This window comes from Pyrgilauda ruficollis, unplaced genomic scaffold (genome assembly GCF_017590135.1).
Source record: "Pyrgilauda ruficollis isolate IOZ18807 unplaced genomic scaffold, ASM1759013v1 scaffold133, whole genome shotgun sequence".
Lineage (NCBI taxonomy): Eukaryota > Metazoa > Chordata > Aves > Passeriformes > Passeridae > Pyrgilauda > Pyrgilauda ruficollis.
The window spans coordinates 1,164,033-1,183,983 of record NW_024511766.1 but is presented as its reverse complement, the minus strand read 5'-3'; the positions used below and the strand labels follow the sequence as shown (position 1 = coordinate 1,183,983).

General features: G+C 46.8%; 1 protein-coding gene across 5 annotated transcripts in view; it reads right to left on the bottom strand.

Moving 5' to 3' along the window:
- Positions 1-3,001: 3,001 nt before the first annotated feature.
- Positions 3,002-19,951, bottom strand: part of ARHGEF6 (Rac/Cdc42 guanine nucleotide exchange factor 6) — a 38,243-nt gene continuing 21,293 nt past the window's right edge. For 3 of the 5 annotated variants that reach the window (XM_041459225.1, XM_041459228.1, XM_041459229.1), the window contains 12 exons: positions 18,391-18,450; positions 16,163-16,309; positions 15,211-15,297; positions 14,154-14,232; positions 13,144-13,277; positions 12,757-12,882; positions 9,980-10,000; positions 9,089-9,182; positions 7,883-7,972; positions 7,068-7,167; positions 6,215-6,269; positions 3,002-5,311 (listed from right to left, as the gene is read on the bottom strand). In XM_041459225.1, the coding sequence (XP_041315159.1) occupies positions 5,171-5,311; positions 6,215-6,269; positions 7,068-7,167; positions 7,883-7,972; positions 9,089-9,182; positions 9,980-10,000; positions 12,757-12,882; positions 13,144-13,277; positions 14,154-14,232; positions 15,211-15,297; positions 16,163-16,309; positions 18,391-18,450 (1,134 nt within the window). In that variant the 3' untranslated portion in view covers positions 3,002-5,170. The remainder of the gene's footprint in view (positions 5,312-6,214; positions 6,270-7,067; positions 7,168-7,882; positions 7,973-9,088; positions 9,183-9,979; positions 10,001-12,756; positions 12,883-13,143; positions 13,278-14,153; positions 14,233-15,210; positions 15,298-16,162; positions 16,310-18,390; positions 18,451-19,951) is intronic. The other 2 variants (XR_005954461.1, XM_041459227.1) reach the window with 2 other exon arrangements.

Sequence of the window (19,951 nt, the reverse complement as noted above, 5' to 3'; positions counted from 1 at the left end):
GGTACCTGAGTGACACTGCACACTAGGGTCTTCCCAACCCCATTCTCCAGCTTGGTCTGCAGGGAAGGTGGTCAGGGCACAAGGACATTTATTGCATTTTAAAAAACATTTGAAGATGAAACATGTGACAAGCCTGGGGTTTTTGGTTATACAGGTCACACAGAGTGTCAAAGTTTGGAAATAATCTTGGATGCCAATGAGTTTGCAAATGGAAGAGATTCTAGATTTGGACAGTCTTTAGGCTTTTTTGTGCTGGAGGCTGCAGGTCTAGTCCTAACACAATGCCCAAATGCCACCACTGGTGGGACAGAAGGGGCATTCTTTGCACAGCTCATTGCAGAGCTGGGTGCCCAGCACAGCCCCCTTCAAAATCAATAGAGCTCAGGGACTGTTTGGTTTCACTATAATTCAGTAAGTATTTTTGAAAGTTCTCCAAACCTACCTAACTCTTTTAGCGGGTGGACCACTCTTGTCTGACATCTTGTGTGAAGACTATTTATTTAACTAAACCCATCTTATATTTGTAACCAGAGAGACTGAGCGCCAGAGGACTGTGCATTATGCTGTGTTTTGCAGCATGATTCAGTGTTCGTGGTTCCCCCTTCCACAGTGTTGGGTTTCTTCCACTGATCACCCCACAATTAATACAATTTATGCATTCAGACATAGGTGGCTCTGTATGTTTTGAATGCTGCTCACCCTGCCCAAACCCAGGCTGAGATTTCACAGGGTCCTGCTTGGGGTCTGGGGACCAAGAGGGCAGTGGGGTGGCACTGGGGGTCACACTGGGGACAGCCAATCCCAGAAGCCCCCAGAGGCAGCCATTCTACCATGCTCCTTGGGGCATGTTGAGGTGCCAGGGCCAGGCAACACTAGGGATATTTTGGCAGCAGAAGGAAGCAGAGAGCCCCTGTCCTGGGAGGGCAATGAGACACCAAGGCTGAAGCACAGCCTTGGTACAGCTATGAAACAGAGAGGTGGGACTAGTTTTAATGGGATTGAGGACACCTGACTGAAAGAGGATTATTCCTGCCGGTCCTAAGGTCATGGAGCCTGCAGGGATGTCTCTGCTTCTGAGGGATGGATTTTACCCATGCTGTGTGTGCGTCTGGGCAACTGCTGCCTCCCAGGGTGCCCCGTGTTGGTGTGGGTCTTACCACATCCCTGCTGCTGCTGAAATGCAGCCAGCCGTGTGGGCCAGGCTCCCGGAGGCAGTGCTGGGCTGCCTGAAAAACCACAAACCTCCACAAGGGAGGTGGAGGTGCTCGGTCATGGTGGGAGTGTGGGTGGAAGCAACAGCACAAAACAAAGATGGTGCAAACTAGCATGGCCTGAGACAGGGGGAAAAGCTAGGAGCAAGTGGATGGGGTGGAGAGAGCTGTGAGGAGTGTGTGTGTGGCCAAAAACAAGGAGCAGAAAACCTGCACGTCACAGGCAGGGAGAAACTGGGATCAGTGCACGCTTTGAAGCCTCCTGCAGCCCCCAGCCTCAATGGCCAGGAGCACCTGCCAGAGACCTTGGGCTGGGCTGTGGTCCCCAGATCACTGAGCAGGGGTCCTGGAGCTGCAAATTGCATGGCTGAGGAAAACAATTAAAGAGGGGAGGAGAAAAACAGTAACTAAACAAGTCCATAAATTCTGCAGCGAGGGCAGCAGATGCCTGCTGTCACCTCCCCTGCCTCTGGGCTGCCTGACCAACCCCAGCCCCTGCCCCCATGGCTGCCTTTCTCAGGGCTTTTGTTTCTTGCCTCTGTTTCTTGACTTCTCAAAAATAGCCCATGGGATTCAGATGTGAGGTTGTGTGTGAGGGGAAGAGATGCAATTGCTGCCATTCTGCTGTGCCCTTCTCCCCCAGCGCTGCCTGTTGCTGTAGCTGGCACTGTTTCCTCTCCCCAAGCAAAGTTTAAAAGGCTGTCAATACATTGATTTTTTTCCTTGACATGAGGCCTTTATGCAAGTCCTCAGGCTGTGGATTTTACCATTTCCAAACTGATTTTTGTTTTGAGTTAAGAAAGGTTTGAGAGGGTAATGAGTTTGCAGGGCACATCAGCAGGACTGGCACAGGGGGTGATGGATGAGCAGTGGCAGTAACAAGCAGCAGCATGGGCATCTGCTGGGAGACGTGTTTGCATGGTTCAATACACACTAAAAAAAAAAATTAAAAAATATATTTACATGTATATATACATGTTTTATATATATATATATATCAAGTTGCTCCAAGCCACATCCAACCTCGTCCAACCTGGCCTGGAACCCTTCCAGGGATGGAGCAGCCACAGCTTCTCTGGGTAATGTGTTCTAGGGCCACACTACCCTCACAGGGAAGAATTTCTTTCTAATATCCCATTTAACTCTGCCCTCTGGAAGTTTTGGACTTTGGTGTTTTTCCATGATGCACCCAAGACTGGTGTTTCTTTTTACCCTTGTTCCTTTTCCTACTCTGAGTGCTGTGTTTGGGGAAGGAGAGGAGGGTCCAGCCCTCCTGCCCTTGATCCTGCACTTCTGCTGCGGGCTGAGACCGCAGACCGTGGCACATCTCCACCGAAGAGTTAAAACCCCCAGCCTGCAGGAGACGTCTTGTCCAAGTGATGGTAGACCAAAGGAAATCCTGTTCACCACACCTAATTGCCAGAAAAAAACACACACTAACTAAAAAAAATAAAATCTCAAACAGGCAGGAAGTCACTTATCTACAGCAACTGCCTGGTGCAGCAGAGCAGTCTGTTTTCCATAAAGCATCCTTGTGAACAGAGTGCACGTGGGGCCTGAGGGATGGAAATGCATCTCTTGCCCTGGGACCAGGTGCCCTTGGCCTACTGCAGGTATGGGTGATAATGGGAGCAACAGTCCAAGTGCCAGCACCACCTTTCACACCAGTACTCCCACCAGTAAATCAGAGAAGTATGATGCTGCCATGGCATTTTGAGGAAATCAGTGACGCCCAGAACAAGCACTGGCTTTGCTTTCATGGCAGAAACACAGGAAGCAGCTCCAAGGGCTAAGAAGTGACTTTTATCCTTTATTTGTTGAAAATGTCAATTAAAAAACTGTTCAAAATAAAAACATGTTAGAAAAGTTGAACTTGCATAAGTAGTTTACAGTAAATAAACCTACATGACAAAGATACACTGGAAGGCAGCTGACACAACATCCATCTAAAGACAGACTCACTGGAACCTATTTACAAAGCACTGTAAACAAAGTAAATATGGAAACATTGCTGTCCATCCGACATGGCTTCTTTTCCTTTTTATTTTATTTTCTTGTCTTTTTTTGGCTTCTAGCTCTTGACAAATGCTTGATCCAAAAAGTCCCAGTGTGCCCTCCATCACATTACACCTCACAAACATGCATATGTACATAGCACGGGTTTCAGCTGAGCTTGGGGCAGCGAGGATGTGTTTCCACCCTCTCCCTGGAGCGTCAGTGGCCCTTGGTTTGTTCTGCATGCCAGCAGCCTAGTCCCCAGCCCAGCTTGGAGCAGGCAGCAGGGCCAGGCAGTACCGAGGGGTCTGGGCAATTCACAAGCACAGCAGGGCTTGACTGCTGACCAAATCACACAACTGAGTGCCCAGAGAGGGATGTGGGGAGCTGCCATCCGGCTGGAATGCTCTGCAGACGGCAAATGTAGCTAGACCTCTGTTTTGCTCTAGAAATAGAATTTGCTCTAGAAACCTCCTAAAGAGGGTTTCTTATTTCACTCCTTGAGATATTTTGGAGTCTATATCTCCCAAAACACCATTTGCAATGACCTGGCTGAATTTCAGTGGCAAGGAGGGAGTTGTAATTATTGCCTCTGTTATGTCCTTCACAACCAACATAATGGTGTGACTGTAATGAGCTGTGGTGCCTCTGCACACCCTGGGACCATGCTGCCCTGTGAGATAAATAAGACATAATTAACTTCAACAGAAGGTTATTTTTATAATGCTGTTAAGGAAGGAAGGAAGGAAAACACCAGTTCTAAACTAGGGTATAACACCAAATAAGATAAGGAGAGCTGATACATATGCATGTTGCTTGTATGCTGTGTTCAAGGAGCTGTGCAGGGATCTGTGAGGGTGTTGCACACCCTTGCCTCAGGAGCGTTCTAGCTCTTGTCAAAGCATAAATACCTTCCCTATCCTAAGAGAAAGTTCCTTTTCCCTAGCAGAAAGTCCCTGTGGGGCGATGTGGGGAGAAGTGGCCACTGGCAACATTCCCAACCTTTGGGAAGGAGCAATGGAAAGCATGAAGTGGGCAGAAGGGAGCAGGGGACCAGCACATTTGGGGTTGCTTTTTGTTGTCAAGCAGTGTTTACATTTCATATGGAGAAAAGCATGTCCTGCAAGAGGAAGCACAACAAAATTATCATCTTCTAGGATACCTGGACACTCAATGTAAAAACAAAGTAGGGGGTAGGAATTCTACATCATGCATAAGAAGAGGGATGGGGGCAAAACAGCAGTTACCTGTTGCGCTAATCATGAGCTGTAAGGAGGCAGCACTGTGCAAAATAACTTCCTATGCGCTCTGACAGGTGCTCCAGATCTGGCTTCCCCCAAGGAGTTCAAATGTCTTCATGTTAATTGCACATTTTAATCAGTATCAAGGCCACACAGGAACCACAGTATTGCTGGGCTCTAGTTTGCTACAGTCAACTAATGGGGAAAAAGATGGATGGGAAAAGCTTCCCCAGTTGTGATTATCTGAAAAGAGGAGCATGGCGCTTTTTTGGCTTCTGCTCAATGCCACCTCAGCAATGTTTTCATTCAATAAATAGGTACTGGTGCTTTTGGAAAGAATGAAATCATTAAAAAGTGCTTAAGCTTCTTCTAGGAAACTGCTGCCCAAGCCTTTGTGAGCAACAATCACTAGCAGAGTTTGTATTTGCTCCCAGTAGCAGGTACAATGAGGTATTAGTTGCTGCAGATGAATTGTGAATCATGGACTGCTTGCTTACTGGTTCAGTTGTGATTGATTGTTTCTGCTTTATTTCCTTACTGGACGGAAGAAAAGTTATTTTTTTCTCTAGGACTTTTTTGTTGTTGGTTTTTTTTTGGTTTTTTTTTTGGTAACAAAATACCCCAAACCACAAAATAAGGAGCAAGAAGAGGCAAAGGATCCAGTTCCACTTCCCAAAAATACACATGAGGTCACACACCACTGCCAGCAGCTTCTCCACGAATTCAAGCGATCAGGGATGACTTGCGCCCAGTGTCCTCCCTGCCACACTCATCTGTCTGTTTCAGCAGCCTTCTCACCAGCTTCTCCAAGTCTTTCCTGGATTTAAGCTCTTCTTCCAAACACTGTTTCATCCTTTTGTTTTCCTGCAAGGAGAAAAGCAAAGGAATAAAGATGCAGTTATGCCCAAGCACTTTAAGCAGTGAGGTACTTCCATGTATCCACTGCCTGATGCCTCAGAGGTGATGAAATAACAGAGACATTTGACAGGAGTTTGTGAGGATGAAGAACATAAGTGGATCAGACCACAAGTAACCCAAACAGACCCTTACTACCTCACAGACCTGCACAGAAGTTCCCTGACTTTGGGCAGACAAACATCCTCCTGAAAACCTAATTTTACCTTGGATTGAAGAACCCTTTTCTCCTCTGATGGTTTCTCCCACCTCCAGACTTGGGCCTGGAGGGAAGAGGACATATTTCCCCTGAGTCTACAAGAACTGGTGCCCACCAGACCCTTGTAAAATGAATGGTCAAGATGAAAGAGCTTTTGGAATAGGGGGAAAGCTTCAAGTTACCACAAAGACCAACTATTCCTTCCCTCCTGCTTTCTCTAGCACTCAAGCATGGAGGATGAGAAGAAGTGCCAGGGAAGGTTTATGTTGGATATTAGGAAAAGTTGCTTCATGGAAAGGGTTGTCAAACACTGGAACAGTCTGCCCAGGGAAGTAGTGGAGTCACCATTCCTGGGAGAGTTCACAGAATGTGTGGGCATGGCACTTCAGGACATGCTTTAGTGGTGAACATAGTGGTGGTGCTGGGTTGACGGTTGGACTCCATGATCCCAGAGGTCTTTTCCAACCATAAAGATTCTATGATTCTGTGATTCAGGGAGGTAAACCAGAAAAAAACTAATGCTCATTCAGGAATTTGCAGGATTGGACCAGCATCAGCAAGACTTTTCCTGACACTGACCAGGAAAAGATGATCCAGCACAGAATGGTTGGTTGTCACTTAACTCCCAGCACAAACAATCCCACCCAAATTACCTGCTTCAGCTCTTTGACTTCATCTTTCAGTGCATAAACTGTGTCAACAAGGCTTCTGAAAAAATAAAGAAAAAAGAAATTAGAGTTGGTGTGCAGGAAAACAGTGATGGCATGAGAAGTCCTGACAGGAAAGTTGCAGCCAGACTCTGCTTCCCAAGCATTCTCTGCTGCCTGGGAGGGGACTCTGGAAACACAGCCCAGGAGCATTTATATGCCACTGGTCTAAAACTCAGGGCTCTTTTCTCAAACCTTGACACCTTGTTCTGCTTTGAGTTATCAGCAAAGGTCTGTGCTCTTGTTTCCTTCTTTATGCTATGGCAATAAATAACAATGACTTTAAAGGTGGAAATGCTTGAGTATCTTTTGTAAAGCAGCTTTGATTCCTTGAGGTTGTGCTGCAAAAAATCAAATGTGCAAATAACAAGCTGACTGGGTTGGAAAGGGACAGGCTCAACACAGCCACCCAGATGCACAAGTTACAGAACAGGCAGTGACAGGCAGGCTCCTGAGGGGCAGCAACAGCTCAGTACAGCAGTAGTTAAAAAATAAAAGCCACTTGTTCGGTTCTGTCCTCACTGACCCCATTATCCTACATCTGGATAAGCCATAAAATGGGGATCCAGACTCCCAGAGGGATACGGCCATGTCAGGGCAGCTGGAAGGGTGGCCCTGTCCTTAAAAGGGACAAAATAGCCATTGAAATTGTCTGGTGGTTCTTTGCCAGAACTAAGGCAGCAGTCAATGACACCAGGCCTGCTCCTCTGTGGAGGCACAGGAGAGGGCATTGGTTTTTAATGCCCTTCCAAAAAGTGACACAGGGATCTATCTGCAAGTGGAGAGCAGCTGCACTTACTTTTCCTCCGTGACCGTCTGGCCATTGCTTCGTGTCTCCTCTATGATGATTTTCTCTTCCTCAGGAAGAAGGACTTGGGGGATGGAGTCTTTACGGGAGCCTGTGTACAAGAAATATTCATGAGGGAGAAAAAGGGGTCATCTTCCCTGGCGCCCATGCTACATCAGAGACAGAAGCTCTCTGCTTCTGTCTTCTTCCTGCTCCACCATCAGCCTGGGCAGGCTGGAGATGTCAGCTACATCCCACTAACCCAGAGCTACAGCAGCAAGCGGAAAATTTTCAAGAGTACTCATTGCACCTAAAGTTATATCATGACTTATAAATGAAACCATTCGCCTAGGGTCAAGAGCTCCCCAAAGAACCATGGCCTCCCTTTTTTCTATGTACCATTATTTGAAAGTTCAGAGATTTAATTGGCTGACATCTTACCAGCAGTGATAAATAGTTATATTTCCAGAGGTGAAGATGTTAGATAGGTTCTTATGAAGCAGGTTGCTCTTAAACACGCAGTTGATTGAGAGATAATACTTATGCTTCCTTTCTAAAGCTATAAGCAACCTGAGATTATCATCAGGTAATCACTGGTGAAATAGCAGTGTCTCATCTGCCCTCCTACCTGCTTCATTCTCTGTGTTTAGGAGAAAAACAATGGCAACTAAACCACTAGGCAGATGAAGCTTCCTTATCTCAAAGATTGAACACTACAGTTTCCTAGCATGAGTCTCGTTGCTGATGATGCAACATCTGTTCTTTCCCAAAGGGGTTATCAGTATTGTGGGCAGAGTAGAAGCTAAATAATGTGTTTGTGTGCCCACCTGAGCTGAGGGCTTGCTGGAAGCCTGCCCCAGTACAGTATGCCTCAATCACCTTCAGGATCTGAGCATCCTCCTCCAGCGCAGCAGTACCTGTAAAACATTGCAAACAACAGCTTGCACAAAAAACAAGGTACTCTGGTCTTGTCTCTCCCAGTCTTTGCTCCCAAGCCCCTTAAGAGATCATGCTGTTTCTTTGGCTGAGTACCTCTGGGACTTCGGCCAATCTGTTTTTTGGTCCTTTACATTTTCTGACCTTTGTGGCATCAAGCACCATGACCAAATGGTGTGAAAACTCATCTCTAGTTGCTCATCTTGGCAAAACTCAGGGGGTGATGCCCTACTTTGGGTGCAGGCAGCACCAGGAGATGGGCAGGCAAATCAACCCCAGTGTGGGAGGTCTGGTACAGCAGCACCACAGCAGGACTTGGAAACATGAAGTGTTAATTTCCAGCCTCCGCTCAGTGCCATCTTCTCAAGGGAGAGAGCTAATCATGGAGCTGTGCGTGGCAGCATGACCGTGGCTTGACCATGGCCTTTTGTGTAAAACCCCCAGGGTGTGCCCCAAGGGGGCTCCAGGGAGTTCTCAGGACACCCCTCTTTGCAGGTGAACACCCCTGTCGGGATGAGGATCTTTTTGTTTCCTAATTCCCCACGGACACTGTTCTAGGACACGCTGGCATGGCCAGGTAAGGGCTTGTCCCAGCTGTCAGACATATTTGGTCAGTCTTTATATGCAGTTTAATGCAGTTTTTAACTGCTTGGGAGAAGTTCCTTGGCTTCATACTCAGAATAAGACCACCCACAACCCATGACCTTGTGCTAGCAATCACAAGGAGGGTGGTGGCATGTCTGGCAGTCAGAATTGGGAAGGGAGGAGGAATCCATCAGAGGCTGATGACCAGTGCACTTCGAGAAGTCTCCCATGCTCGGGAGCATGTAGGCTCAGAGTGAGAGCATCCTGTCACATCCTGTACTGCAAGAAAGGGTGTTTGCAAAGTCCCATGGAGATCACTGAGAACACAGAAATCTCCAGAAACAAAAGAAAAATAGCATCACAGAATGGCTGGGGTTAAAGATCATCTAATCCCAATCCCTGCCATGGGCAGGGACACCTTCCACTACACCAGGTTGCTCCAAGCCCCATCCAACCTGGCCTGGAACACTTCCAGGGATGGGAGAGCCAAAGCATCTCTGGGCAACACTTACTTTTCCGAATAACAAACTCTTCATCGGATGGTTTTCTCTCAGTTTTCCTTTTTGGAAGAAACTTCTTCATTGTTTTTGGACTTTTGCTAGAATCCTACAGAGAAATAGACTCTTGTGTTTAACCAGAACCAAAGGCAGCTGGAACAGTGGAGCAGCACAGATGGGTGCAGCTACCCATGCTACACACAACACTTTATAAAACTACAAAGCAGACGGTGACAAAATTGGGGAAAATTATAGTTTTTGCCCTTCACATGTACTAATTGTGACCCACTGGTCCCTGGAACAGCAGTGGGAATTGCACCTGCAGCTTTGGGCCAGGACAGGCTCCTCTAGTAAATTCAACTCTTCTCTAAAATCCTTTGGCCAAAGAATTCAAATACATTCATAGCACTTTTAGTTGCTAACAAACTCTAGAAAACCCTAAAATGTGGTTTATTCCACTGACTTAATTTCTAATATAAAAGAGTTGGCAAATAGCTCTGCTTCTAAATGCCCACAATTTGAGAGCATAAATCCCACATACAAATATAGACAGAGAACAGATAAACACACATATAGTTAGTGTTTGCTATGACTCTGTGAGTAAGAAACACAAGTTTTTATCTCCTTCACTCAGTTAAAAGTCTTACTGATTTAGAGAGAATTAGAGTATTAGTAGGTTACATGCAATAAAGATTTAAAGGAGAAGAGGCATGCCAGGAGGTTTAAGTACCATAACACTAAATCCTTTCTGAGAGTTATCTCAAAATATATTTGCCAGTTGCTACTGACTCTGACAATAACTTACTGATACAACAAGGCAAAATTAGGGTCATGCAAGCACAAGAAGCATTAACAGGAACAAGCATTCTGTGCCACGACAAGCCAAAGAGATGTAGCTACCCTTACCTTTAAGATATAAGACATCCTCTACAATGAATATGCAAAGAAAGAGAAGATGAGTGTGAGCGACTGATGATTTTTATCACCAAGTCCATTAAATCCACAATTCTAAACCACATTTCAATGTTAGTCCTGAGATTAATGCAACACACCCTCTGTCCTGGTTTTAAAGCACTATCAACATGCAAAGGAGCACCATGTCATGCAAAACTGAAAATTTACATGTGAGACACAGGATGAGTGGGCATTAATACACTCTAAACACAGAGAACATGCTTCCTTGGTTAGTAGTGGGTGCCTGTGGATGTTGGTTGCCTACACTGGTGCTTGCAGCTGCAGGAGCCCCATGTGCCTGGCTCCATCCGAGTCCCAGGAAGCGCTCAGGGCCAGCACTCAACACCAATTCTAAGGGCCTCAACTCAGCCTAGTCAGGATGTCAGGACACTCTGCCCACCCTGGTGACAATCTCCTGGGACTCCATTCTCAAAGGGGACCTTCCATCCTCGCTGAAGACCTGACCACGCTGGGCATCAGCACTGCAACAGCTCCTTGCTTCACTGGCAGGGACGGGGAGCTCCCTGCACATCCTGTGGAGGATTCCATCCCTGGATCCCATCCCTGGGATGCTTGACCCAGGGAGCCACGAGGCTCTCCTGCAGGTCTGCCCAGCAAAGTGCTGAACCCTGACATTATGAAGTTTTCACCTAATGGAAAGCAGCCAGTTAAAAAAAAAAAAAAAAAAAAAAAAAAAAAAAAAGGCAGTAGAAGAAACGATCTGTAAATCATTTTCCCTTTGCTAAACTGAATCCAGACACAGCACTTTACCCATAGAACTTACCTGTTCTGTCATTTCAAATGATTACTGGAAACAGAACAGGAAAAATACCCAATTTCAATGGAAATAACAAGAGTGAGGTGCCATACACAAGAAGGGTCTGAGGTTTCCTGAGCTGGGTACAAGGAAGTGTACAAGACTATGCCATCCCATCCTACACTATGAGAAGACAAATAAAGGATGTCTAAAAATCTCAGCTCATTTAATCAAACTGTCCCACTCACTTCCCTGCAAGTAACCTTTGAAATTTATATTCCTTCATTATATCTTCATTATAGGAAGGTGCTTGCATGGAACTGTCAGCATTGTTTATTTTGTGCTCTACTTTAAATTAAAAAAACCTAAAATACAGTGAAATGGGGATTCTGTTTAGGGATTAAGCACCCCAGAGGGAGAAATGAGACAGATGTGCATCTGCTTGGGCCAGCCATCAAACTTATTCCTCATCTGTCATCACAGGCTTGTGTCCATGAGTCTCTCCTCAGGCTCAGGCAGGACTGACTGAGTTCCAGGCTGTATCTGCCCAACTCTGCTGGACATGTTGGCCTTTGGGTTTCTACTGACATGGTCAGCACAGCTTGTTCCCATAGAAGCCACATTTTTGGTCCTATGACATCTTGCAGGATACCATCCAGCATCTCATCCCTTGGGACTCGCTGTGGGCTAGGCCTCAGTGGCAAAAACCTCTCCCCTGCTTTCAACACAAAGAGTTTAATTCCTGCTATGAGTGGCAGGGGACAAGAAATTGCAAAGCACCATGGTATTAATGATATCACTCAATCTGTTGTTTTTCTCACAGAAAAAATTCTCTTTTACCTCAAGCCAATATTTTTAATTCACCGCACAAGCAAGAAATGGTTTAGCCTCCATTAGGAATTTGGAATATGCACAGATTATGTCATTTTCAGTCTGCTCAGTTGGTATTTAACCAATTTAATTCCCAAGCTTTAATTTAAAATTTTAAAATTCTAAGAAATAAATGCAACAAGATGCAATGAGACTACTTAAAACCTCTACCAGGAGCAGCAGACCCACAGTTCTGCCAGCTGCCAGACTCTCCATCCCTAAGTGCTAGGAGGGCTGAGGGGATCCAAGCCCCCTCCCTGTCCCCATCCCCGCTGGGGCAGAAACACTCTCAGGGCTGCTGTACCAAGAAAGGCAGCTGACTCAGACCCAGAGTGCTCACTCAATAAGAGGAACGTTGGTGACTAATTCCAAAAATTTAACGTGAGGTAGGGAAGGAGAGCACTACAGTTGTGGTGCAGGGTGACAACAGACCTAGGCTGTATTTTGGGTTTTCCCACACCAACTCCCAGCTGCCAGGCTGTGATTCCTGCAGGTGAAGCCATCCCTCGGCTGCTGCCTCCCAGCAGGACCTTGCTGTGTAACCCTCGGGTGGGTGGCAAAGGAGGGTCAAGCCCCACATCCTGCTCCAGCCACCAAAACAGGGTGGAAGACACAAGAAACATGGGCAGGCATTTTGCCTCTTCCTCACGGTGCACTATTGCTTCTCAATCCTCTACCACTGAGCTGCTGCCACAGCTGGAGCTGCAGCACATATCAGCAGGGAGCAGGCCCCTGGCCATAGCTCACACCAAGGGAGGAAGGAGGAGAGGAGGCAGCTCCACCATGGCACTTCCAGAAGACAGGGCTCAATGGGACACCAGATGTAGGACTGGTGAAATCCAGCAGCTGAGAGCGCTGGCTATGGCAGCCCACAGCTAACATCCAGCCTGCAAACACATGTACTCATGAGCCCCGTGTAGCACAAAGCCCAGGACAGCAACCTACATCCATCACAGGACTAGGGCCAAAGTGGCAGAGTAATTTCTCCCAACATCCCTAAGAACCTACATTTCAGTGTCCTTGCTGTGGGATATGAAACCTGCACACAAGGTCTAGGGATTGTGTGAAATCAGGGTCCTGGATAGGCAGGTGGGATTATTACCTCTTTGTAACTCAGTGCTGCTGAAGGTCTGAGTGGAGGAGCAGGACGGAGGCAGCTCAAGCTCCAGGGCTTGAGGATTTTGGGGGGTTCCAGAGGCCCACGGATCTGCCCAGCTGAACTAAATGTCTGAGAAAATAGATGAGAAGCAAACCAAGACTTGTTAACCACCAAACAAGGCAGAGAAGTGGAGGGGGATGGACAGGTGTTGAGATACCGAGACATCTAAGTTGCAACAAAAATAGGGCAGGATACATGTAAAATGGTACAAGCACAACGTGGTTACAAAGCAAAGAGCAGGATGTGTCTTACAGCTGTCATGTCACCTCAGAGTCAGGATGCTGCTGAAACAGAGAGCTCAGGCAGCAGAGGCCAGGAGGTGACACTTACCGAATGAGGGCTCCAGGACTGTGTTTTGGAGACGGTGCTGCACGACCCTTTGGTCAGCCTTTGCAAGTGGTCAAGCCATTCGTGCAAGTCCTGGCTGGTGCTGCAGGACACAGTGATCCGCTCCATCATGTTCCCTGCGGCAGAGGGTTAAATGACTGTCTTTAGCAAGTGGTAGAGACTCAGGAGGAAACACGGCGTGAGATCAGCTCAGCACAGCAGGAAATGGCTCCTCAGTTTGTACAGTCCAGTGGCTCCAAAAAGGCCAAGGCAAAGATAGAAGCATTAATCATTAAGAATCATTAAGGTTGGAAAAGACATCTAAGATCATCAAGTCCAACCATTAAACCAGCACTGCAAGGTGCACCACTAAACCACATCCCTAAGCAGCTCATCTACAATGATGATGTGACTGCCCATCCTGCACCAGGTAACCACTGACAGTGTGGGAGCGGCAAGAAATGCTAAGGAAACTGGTAAGAGGAATGTGTGAGGATTATTTGTTGTTGAAGGTCATTAAACACAATATTTCCATGATTAACAGGATCCTGACACCAAATACCACCAGCACAAACAGCTGCACTGCAGCCCAGGCACTGAGCATGAAATGACTGTGTATACCTACAAGTAATGAGATACACTGAAGGGGGAAATGGGATGAAAGCTCCCTCAGGACCAGAACCAAGTATCTGTAAATAAATGAGGTACTCAGAACTACAAGGCATGGCTACTGGATGCAGACAGGGCACTCCAGTGCAGAGCAGTGCTACTGAGGCGAGAGATTTGTCCCATGCAAAACACTACAATCTCCAAAGGCAGCCAGAGGCAGAGCTCCAGGGCACTTGGAGGAGATTGCCTCAAGCAGGACACAGGTGCTCAGAAACTCAGACAACATATGGTGAAAGAGCAGGAGGAAGATCATGGCACGGGGTTAGTGGAAGGCAGACCAGTACTTCCAGTGGCAACTGTTGCTTGCACTGGGAGGACTGCCCCAGGCAGAGGGCCCCACTGACCTGTGATTTCAAACATGTGCTCATTCCCTTCAGCATCTTCCAGCTTTGTCAGCATCATTCCCGTCAAAGGCAGCTTTCCCTGGGAGAATTGAAGAGCAGTCAGTGTCTGCAGGTATTGTTCTGCTTGTTTCTGCTGATTCCTTTCTCTTTGGAAATCGCCATTTAAAATTAATTTGTGAATTCTTCAGACTTCATGAAGAGTCTCCTTTAATGTATGGAACTAGATTTCCCTGCACAACTAGGTCAAACCCCGAAGATGAGGCTCCCATGACAGCTGAGTCATCCCCGGCTCATCTGCCACCCTTTCCCTTCATTCAGTGCAAACCTTTTATACAGTCAAGTCAGAAGGATCAATTTCCCCTGGCTTTTTTCTGAAAGCCTTCCCCATCCCTCTGATTTGCATGCTGAACTGCCTGCTCACCTTACTCCCACCAGTGGGTCAAGTCAGAAAACCCAGCCAAATATTTCCCAAATCTTTCTCGTCTCCCTTGCTACGACAAATGACACATCAAAACAAGAGCATCCTTTTCCTGGCAGTATTGATGGTTTCAGACAGCTGGAGAAAAGCCAAGGGCTCAACAGCCATTGGATGGTATGGAAAATGGTAAAACACAAGAAATGCAGTTATATGTAGCACCTCATGGAATGGAATTTTCATGCACTTTGCAGTGGGCTTTATAAGTATTTTCCAGAGATGGCACAAAACTGAGAGCCAGGTGGCTGGTCAAAACCCTACAGCTGGATCAGGACACCTTACACACACATCCCACTCTCAAAAACAGCAGGTAGAACAACAGGTTTTGAGGTTGTTTGTTTTGGGTTTTGGTTGTTTTTTTTTAATTTCACAGCATTCACTTACCAAATGCTGCTTAACCAATTATCAGGACAAAGGCATTGACTACCCTGGCACAGGATAAAGCCAGCCCTAGTTCCCAGCCTGGGGTATTTGCATCACAACAGAGAGTTCAAAGGATGCAGAGGACTTGAATTTGATAAGAACTATCTGTTTTGCTTTTTTACACCTAATGCCTTGCAACTTCAAACTAAGCAGGCCTACCTGATAGATGAACCCACTCATCCGTGGGCTTGCAGACAGCATCAGCAAAACATTGGAAAATAACAAGAAATACCGCTCCTCTTTCTCCTGGGGGGATAAGAATTTAAGTTAGTCCAGTCTGCAATGCATCACAAGCACCTGCCTCTAGCAAACTGAACCTGTTGCAGCTGGAACCACAGCCTGTGAGATCACCCCCAAACCAACTATTCTGGCTTTTTTTTCTTTACAGCATCTCATTTATGTATCAATTTTCCCTGCAGAGATTTTTGACTGCATCCTGCTAATCCTCTTCCAATCATTGCAGAGTGCCTCAGAAAGCACTCTTATGTTCTCCAGCATCCCATAGCCCAAACAAGAAAGGCTTTTGGGACTAGATGCTGCATGGGTTTGTTTTACAGGTCTTCCCTTCCCAAGGAAAAACTGCAACAGCAAACAATTCAGTGCTAACAGGTACTTGCCCACACTGAGCATGCAGCACACATGGCTTTAGCACCACTGGGGAAGGTCTGTGTCAGGCACTGCTGTGATGCATTAGGACTAGTAGGACAAGAATCACTCCAGTTAGTTCCAAAACACAGTCAGCTCTGGGACAGGGTGTCAGAGCAGCCCCTGTGATGCACATAGGATATTTTCTAGTCACTCTCATTTTTCAGAGTAAGTCACAGGGGAGAAAGAGGGAAATTAATGTGTTATACAACACTGAGGTACTTCTTCTCTTGAAAAGTGGGTCACCAAAGGCCTGAAGCTAAGCCTACAGGGTGCCTGATTCACTCCAAAGACATGCACAGTCCCATTGCACAGCTCTTCCCATGGTAAAATTATTTAGCAGTGTTATTTGTCATCAGTTTGTGACTTGGAAGGAGAGGAAGTACCGCCTCACATCACTTACCCCAGGAGCAAGTGGGTTTTCGGACATGAAGTCTACAGCCAGCAGAGGGAACATCACACTCACCTCACTTCCCCCAGACTGCACCATAACCTGGGACATGTAGATGACGTTTCCCATCATTTTTATGTCCTCTCCTTCCCAGCGCTGGATGGATTCAGAAAGGATTTGCAGCTCCAGTTGTTTCCTCTTCCTCAGCTCCTGGCATTGCGACTGGGAATCACAGCAGAGATTTGTCAGCTGAAGGGCAGAAGCTAACCCAAACCATCCCAATTTCACCAGCAACAACTCACACAGCCCTGTGGGCTCAGGGATAGTCCCGTCAGGGTTCAGGAAAGTCTACTTTGGCTCCATTACATAAATTCTGTTAAAAAAATCACATCCCAGTGATTTATGAAGTAATGATTACATTCAAATGTCAAGGAAATTGCAAACTGCACTGAGCAAACTTTTCTTTCCAAACCAGCCCTGCCTCTAAGAGCTCAGGGTCATAATTTCCAAACCAAGACAGCTGCACAGCTAAATCTTTCTAATTTTGCTACTGCTTAGAGGGATTTTGCCAGTTTTGTCCAAACAGCAGAGTAGAACTTGTAGCACTCACAAGTCAGATGGGTAGATATTTTCTAACAAAAATCTGGGAACCCAAAAGCAGGACTAGGTGGTGCTGTAGTTTAGCACAAAAAAGAATCTTCTGAAAGTGCTGTTATTGAAAAGACTACACCACTGCTGGGCAGCTGGAAACTGGAGAAGCTCCAGGGAGTGACCAGTATCTCATCAGCTCTCAGCAAGAGAGGACAATGCTGACTGAACAGAGTTCTGCAAATCCAAGCAACACTTTCTTTAACTGACCCCTCTGCCAACACGGAAAATTGCTGCAAAGCTAAACCAGGGCTATTTTCACCAACTGCTTGGCTTTTCCAAACCCCTTTTTCTGACAGAGATTTTCCTCCTTTCCAATTCACTGACTCTCGAGCTCTTCAAAGAGAGAGGCTGCATTGGGTCTAGTTTGAAACCACATGCATTTGAACCAAACTGGGGTTTACTCTGGTTCTACAACTATTGTATGTTTTGATGGCTCCCCAAGTGTCCGAATCCAATGTTCCCAGGATAAAAATCCAAATATAATCCACAGGAGTTCATCACAGTCTGTGATGAACAACAGCTTCTTGGTCCCTCCCTGCCTTTGCTTGGGAGCCTTCCTGGTCCTATAACAGGACCACATGCCCATCACAAGGGGCATCTCTACCTGTCTAACCTCAAATTCACACTGAACCTCTTAAGTTGTGTCATAATGACATTAAATTACTCATCACCGAAGTACACATTTCAAGTAAAACCATCCAGCACTTACGAGATTTCCTAAAGATTAATGACACCTTGTAATTTAAATGAGTTATTCTCCTGTTAGCTTCCAGAATAAATGGAAAGGGTGCTGAGTTTCTAAGTAAATGTAACATGATCGCCCTTTCCTGTTTTCTATGAACTTTCTCCTCCCCATCTTTTATCTGCACTGCTAAACACTTAAATCTGTCACAAACGGGTAACATCTGTTGTGCTAAAGGAAGGAAGCTGGACCATATCTGGAGTGGTTATAGTGAAAGGTTCTTTGTGGCTACAAAGCAAGAGACACTAGAGCTTTTTTCCATAAAAAGCTTTTCCAGGTAAAACCTTTGTCCATTTGGGTGGCTTTTCCTGCTCTACTTCATCTCAGCAGAACTTTGAGGGGTGCACATGACAGTTCACAAAAATGGGTTTGTTATCTCTGACTCATCCATTCTCTCTGTTCCCCACCGATGGCCATGGCACCTGGAGCCACAAATTACTGGAATGTGGTCCAAGCCTCCTGATGCCTGTGGAGCAAATCTCAGCAAAACCTAGAGTTACTCCATGGGCTCAGAGGAGAACTTCCCATTGGCACCAGCACTTGGGTCAGTCACAGCTGTGCTAACTTCTCTCTCAATGAGCAAGGGGTGGTCTAGTTTCAGGTGGAAAAGATTGGAGGCAACAGAACATGAAAGGGACCCTGCTACCACCACGGTCTACACGTGGCTTTCAGTAATAGAGAAACTCGGAGATCCACCATCTCTGCTCTGGCACCATAGAGCCAGCATGTACTTGCTGCAGCCACAGGAGCAGCTCTAGGATTGAAATGTGAAATTCAGTTTCTTTGTAACCCATCTTTTCCATTCCAAAAGACCTTTTTTCCTAATGAGGAGACAAATGTCAGGCTTGACTCATTCTTCATGAAATGCAGACCCGAAATGGAGGGCTCTATTTTAAGAATTGCCACCTACCACAAGGGACTTGAAGGATGTGACGGCTTTCAAAACATCTTCGTGATCTGCATGCGCCTCCTAGTGAAGGGAGAGCAAATTCCTCAGCCATCAGCAGCAGCAGCTCCCACCCTGAGCATTAACCCACCCACAGTTCCAGTACACAGGGCTGAGGATACAGGCAGCATGGGCTTCAGGAGGAGGTCAAAGTCTCCCAGCTACCTTCCCCACCATCCATTTCAACATGGCATGGCAAAAGGCAGCTATGCAATTTACTGATACCAATTGAATGAGTGTGAAGTGGCCAGAGCAAGAGTAGGTATGACTGGACTTAGAACAAATCAGACTTGCAAAGAAAAATCACTGAAAACAGGGTTATCTGAAAGCAGTAGTGCAGGGTGCACCTTCAGGAAGGAAACTTCCATTGCAGTGCCAGATATTCCAGCCACTGCCCCATCAAGGGTGGAAACCCACCACCGTCAAGGGAGCTTCACCTCTGGCTTTAAGGGAGGGCATGTCTGAGCAGAGAGCTCTTAGGCCAGGTAAAACCAGAATGGTGCCTCTTATCTCTGACCCCAGCTGTATGCTAGCATTCTCCCAGAATGTTCTCCTGGATCTAAGGCCCTGCTCCTCACCACCAAGTTCTCATGCCAAGCAAATCATAAGGTGTCTAGGTTGTGATGGAGCTGCCCCTGCAGCCTGGCATTGCCCATCTGCAATGTGGGACAGGTGGCTGCCCTGAGCACACCTGCCCCCTCAGCAGCTCTGCAGTAGTGCAGAGAATGCTTTGGTGTACATCCACACTGCACACAGCCATCCTCTTCCCACAGCATCACAGCTTAAACCTCAGGCCTACTGATTCATGCAACAAAACTCCCACACTCAGCTTAGAAACCAAGACAAATAGGTGACGTGTGTGTCCCCAAACCCACTGCTGAGCCGCCTGCAGAGAGCAGGCAAAGAGCACAATGCATATCCTGCAAAGAGCACGTTATCCCTGCACGGGCAGGGGGGCTGCAGCCAGGCTCAGCTCAGTCCCTGCAGCTCAGCTCAGCCAGGTGACAGGGAACAGGAAGGTCTGGAATGTGCCTACCCTGCAGGCTCTCATGCCCTCTCCTCCTATGCAGGAACATCCCTGGCTCAAGCATAGAAGTTTTACTCCTTTGGCATGATTGTAGGTCATGGACAAATGTTCTGAATTAACTGGTGATTAAAACTGGGTGAGGAGAAAATGGAAACTTGCTTAAAAACAGACTTTTGCTTCTGTTTTCTTCAGCCCCTTGCACCACCCTGAGTTTTGCATTCCTGCAGCTGGAGTACACCAGCAGTGAGCAGCAGAGCTCCAGTAGCAGAGATCTCTACAGTCCCTGGGGCAAGAAATGTCCTGAAGCACACTTGGTTCTTGCCAAGGAAGTCTCTGTGCCCCTGACTGCTCTCCCTGCTCCCAGGGGCTCACTCTGCACCCCTGTATCTGTACTGGAGGCCAGACACATGTCTGTCTGTGCAGCTCTGCCTCCACCCAGGAGCACAGCCCTGGGGCAAGGGGTGGGAATGTGCCTGTGAGCCACAGGAGTGAGTGGCC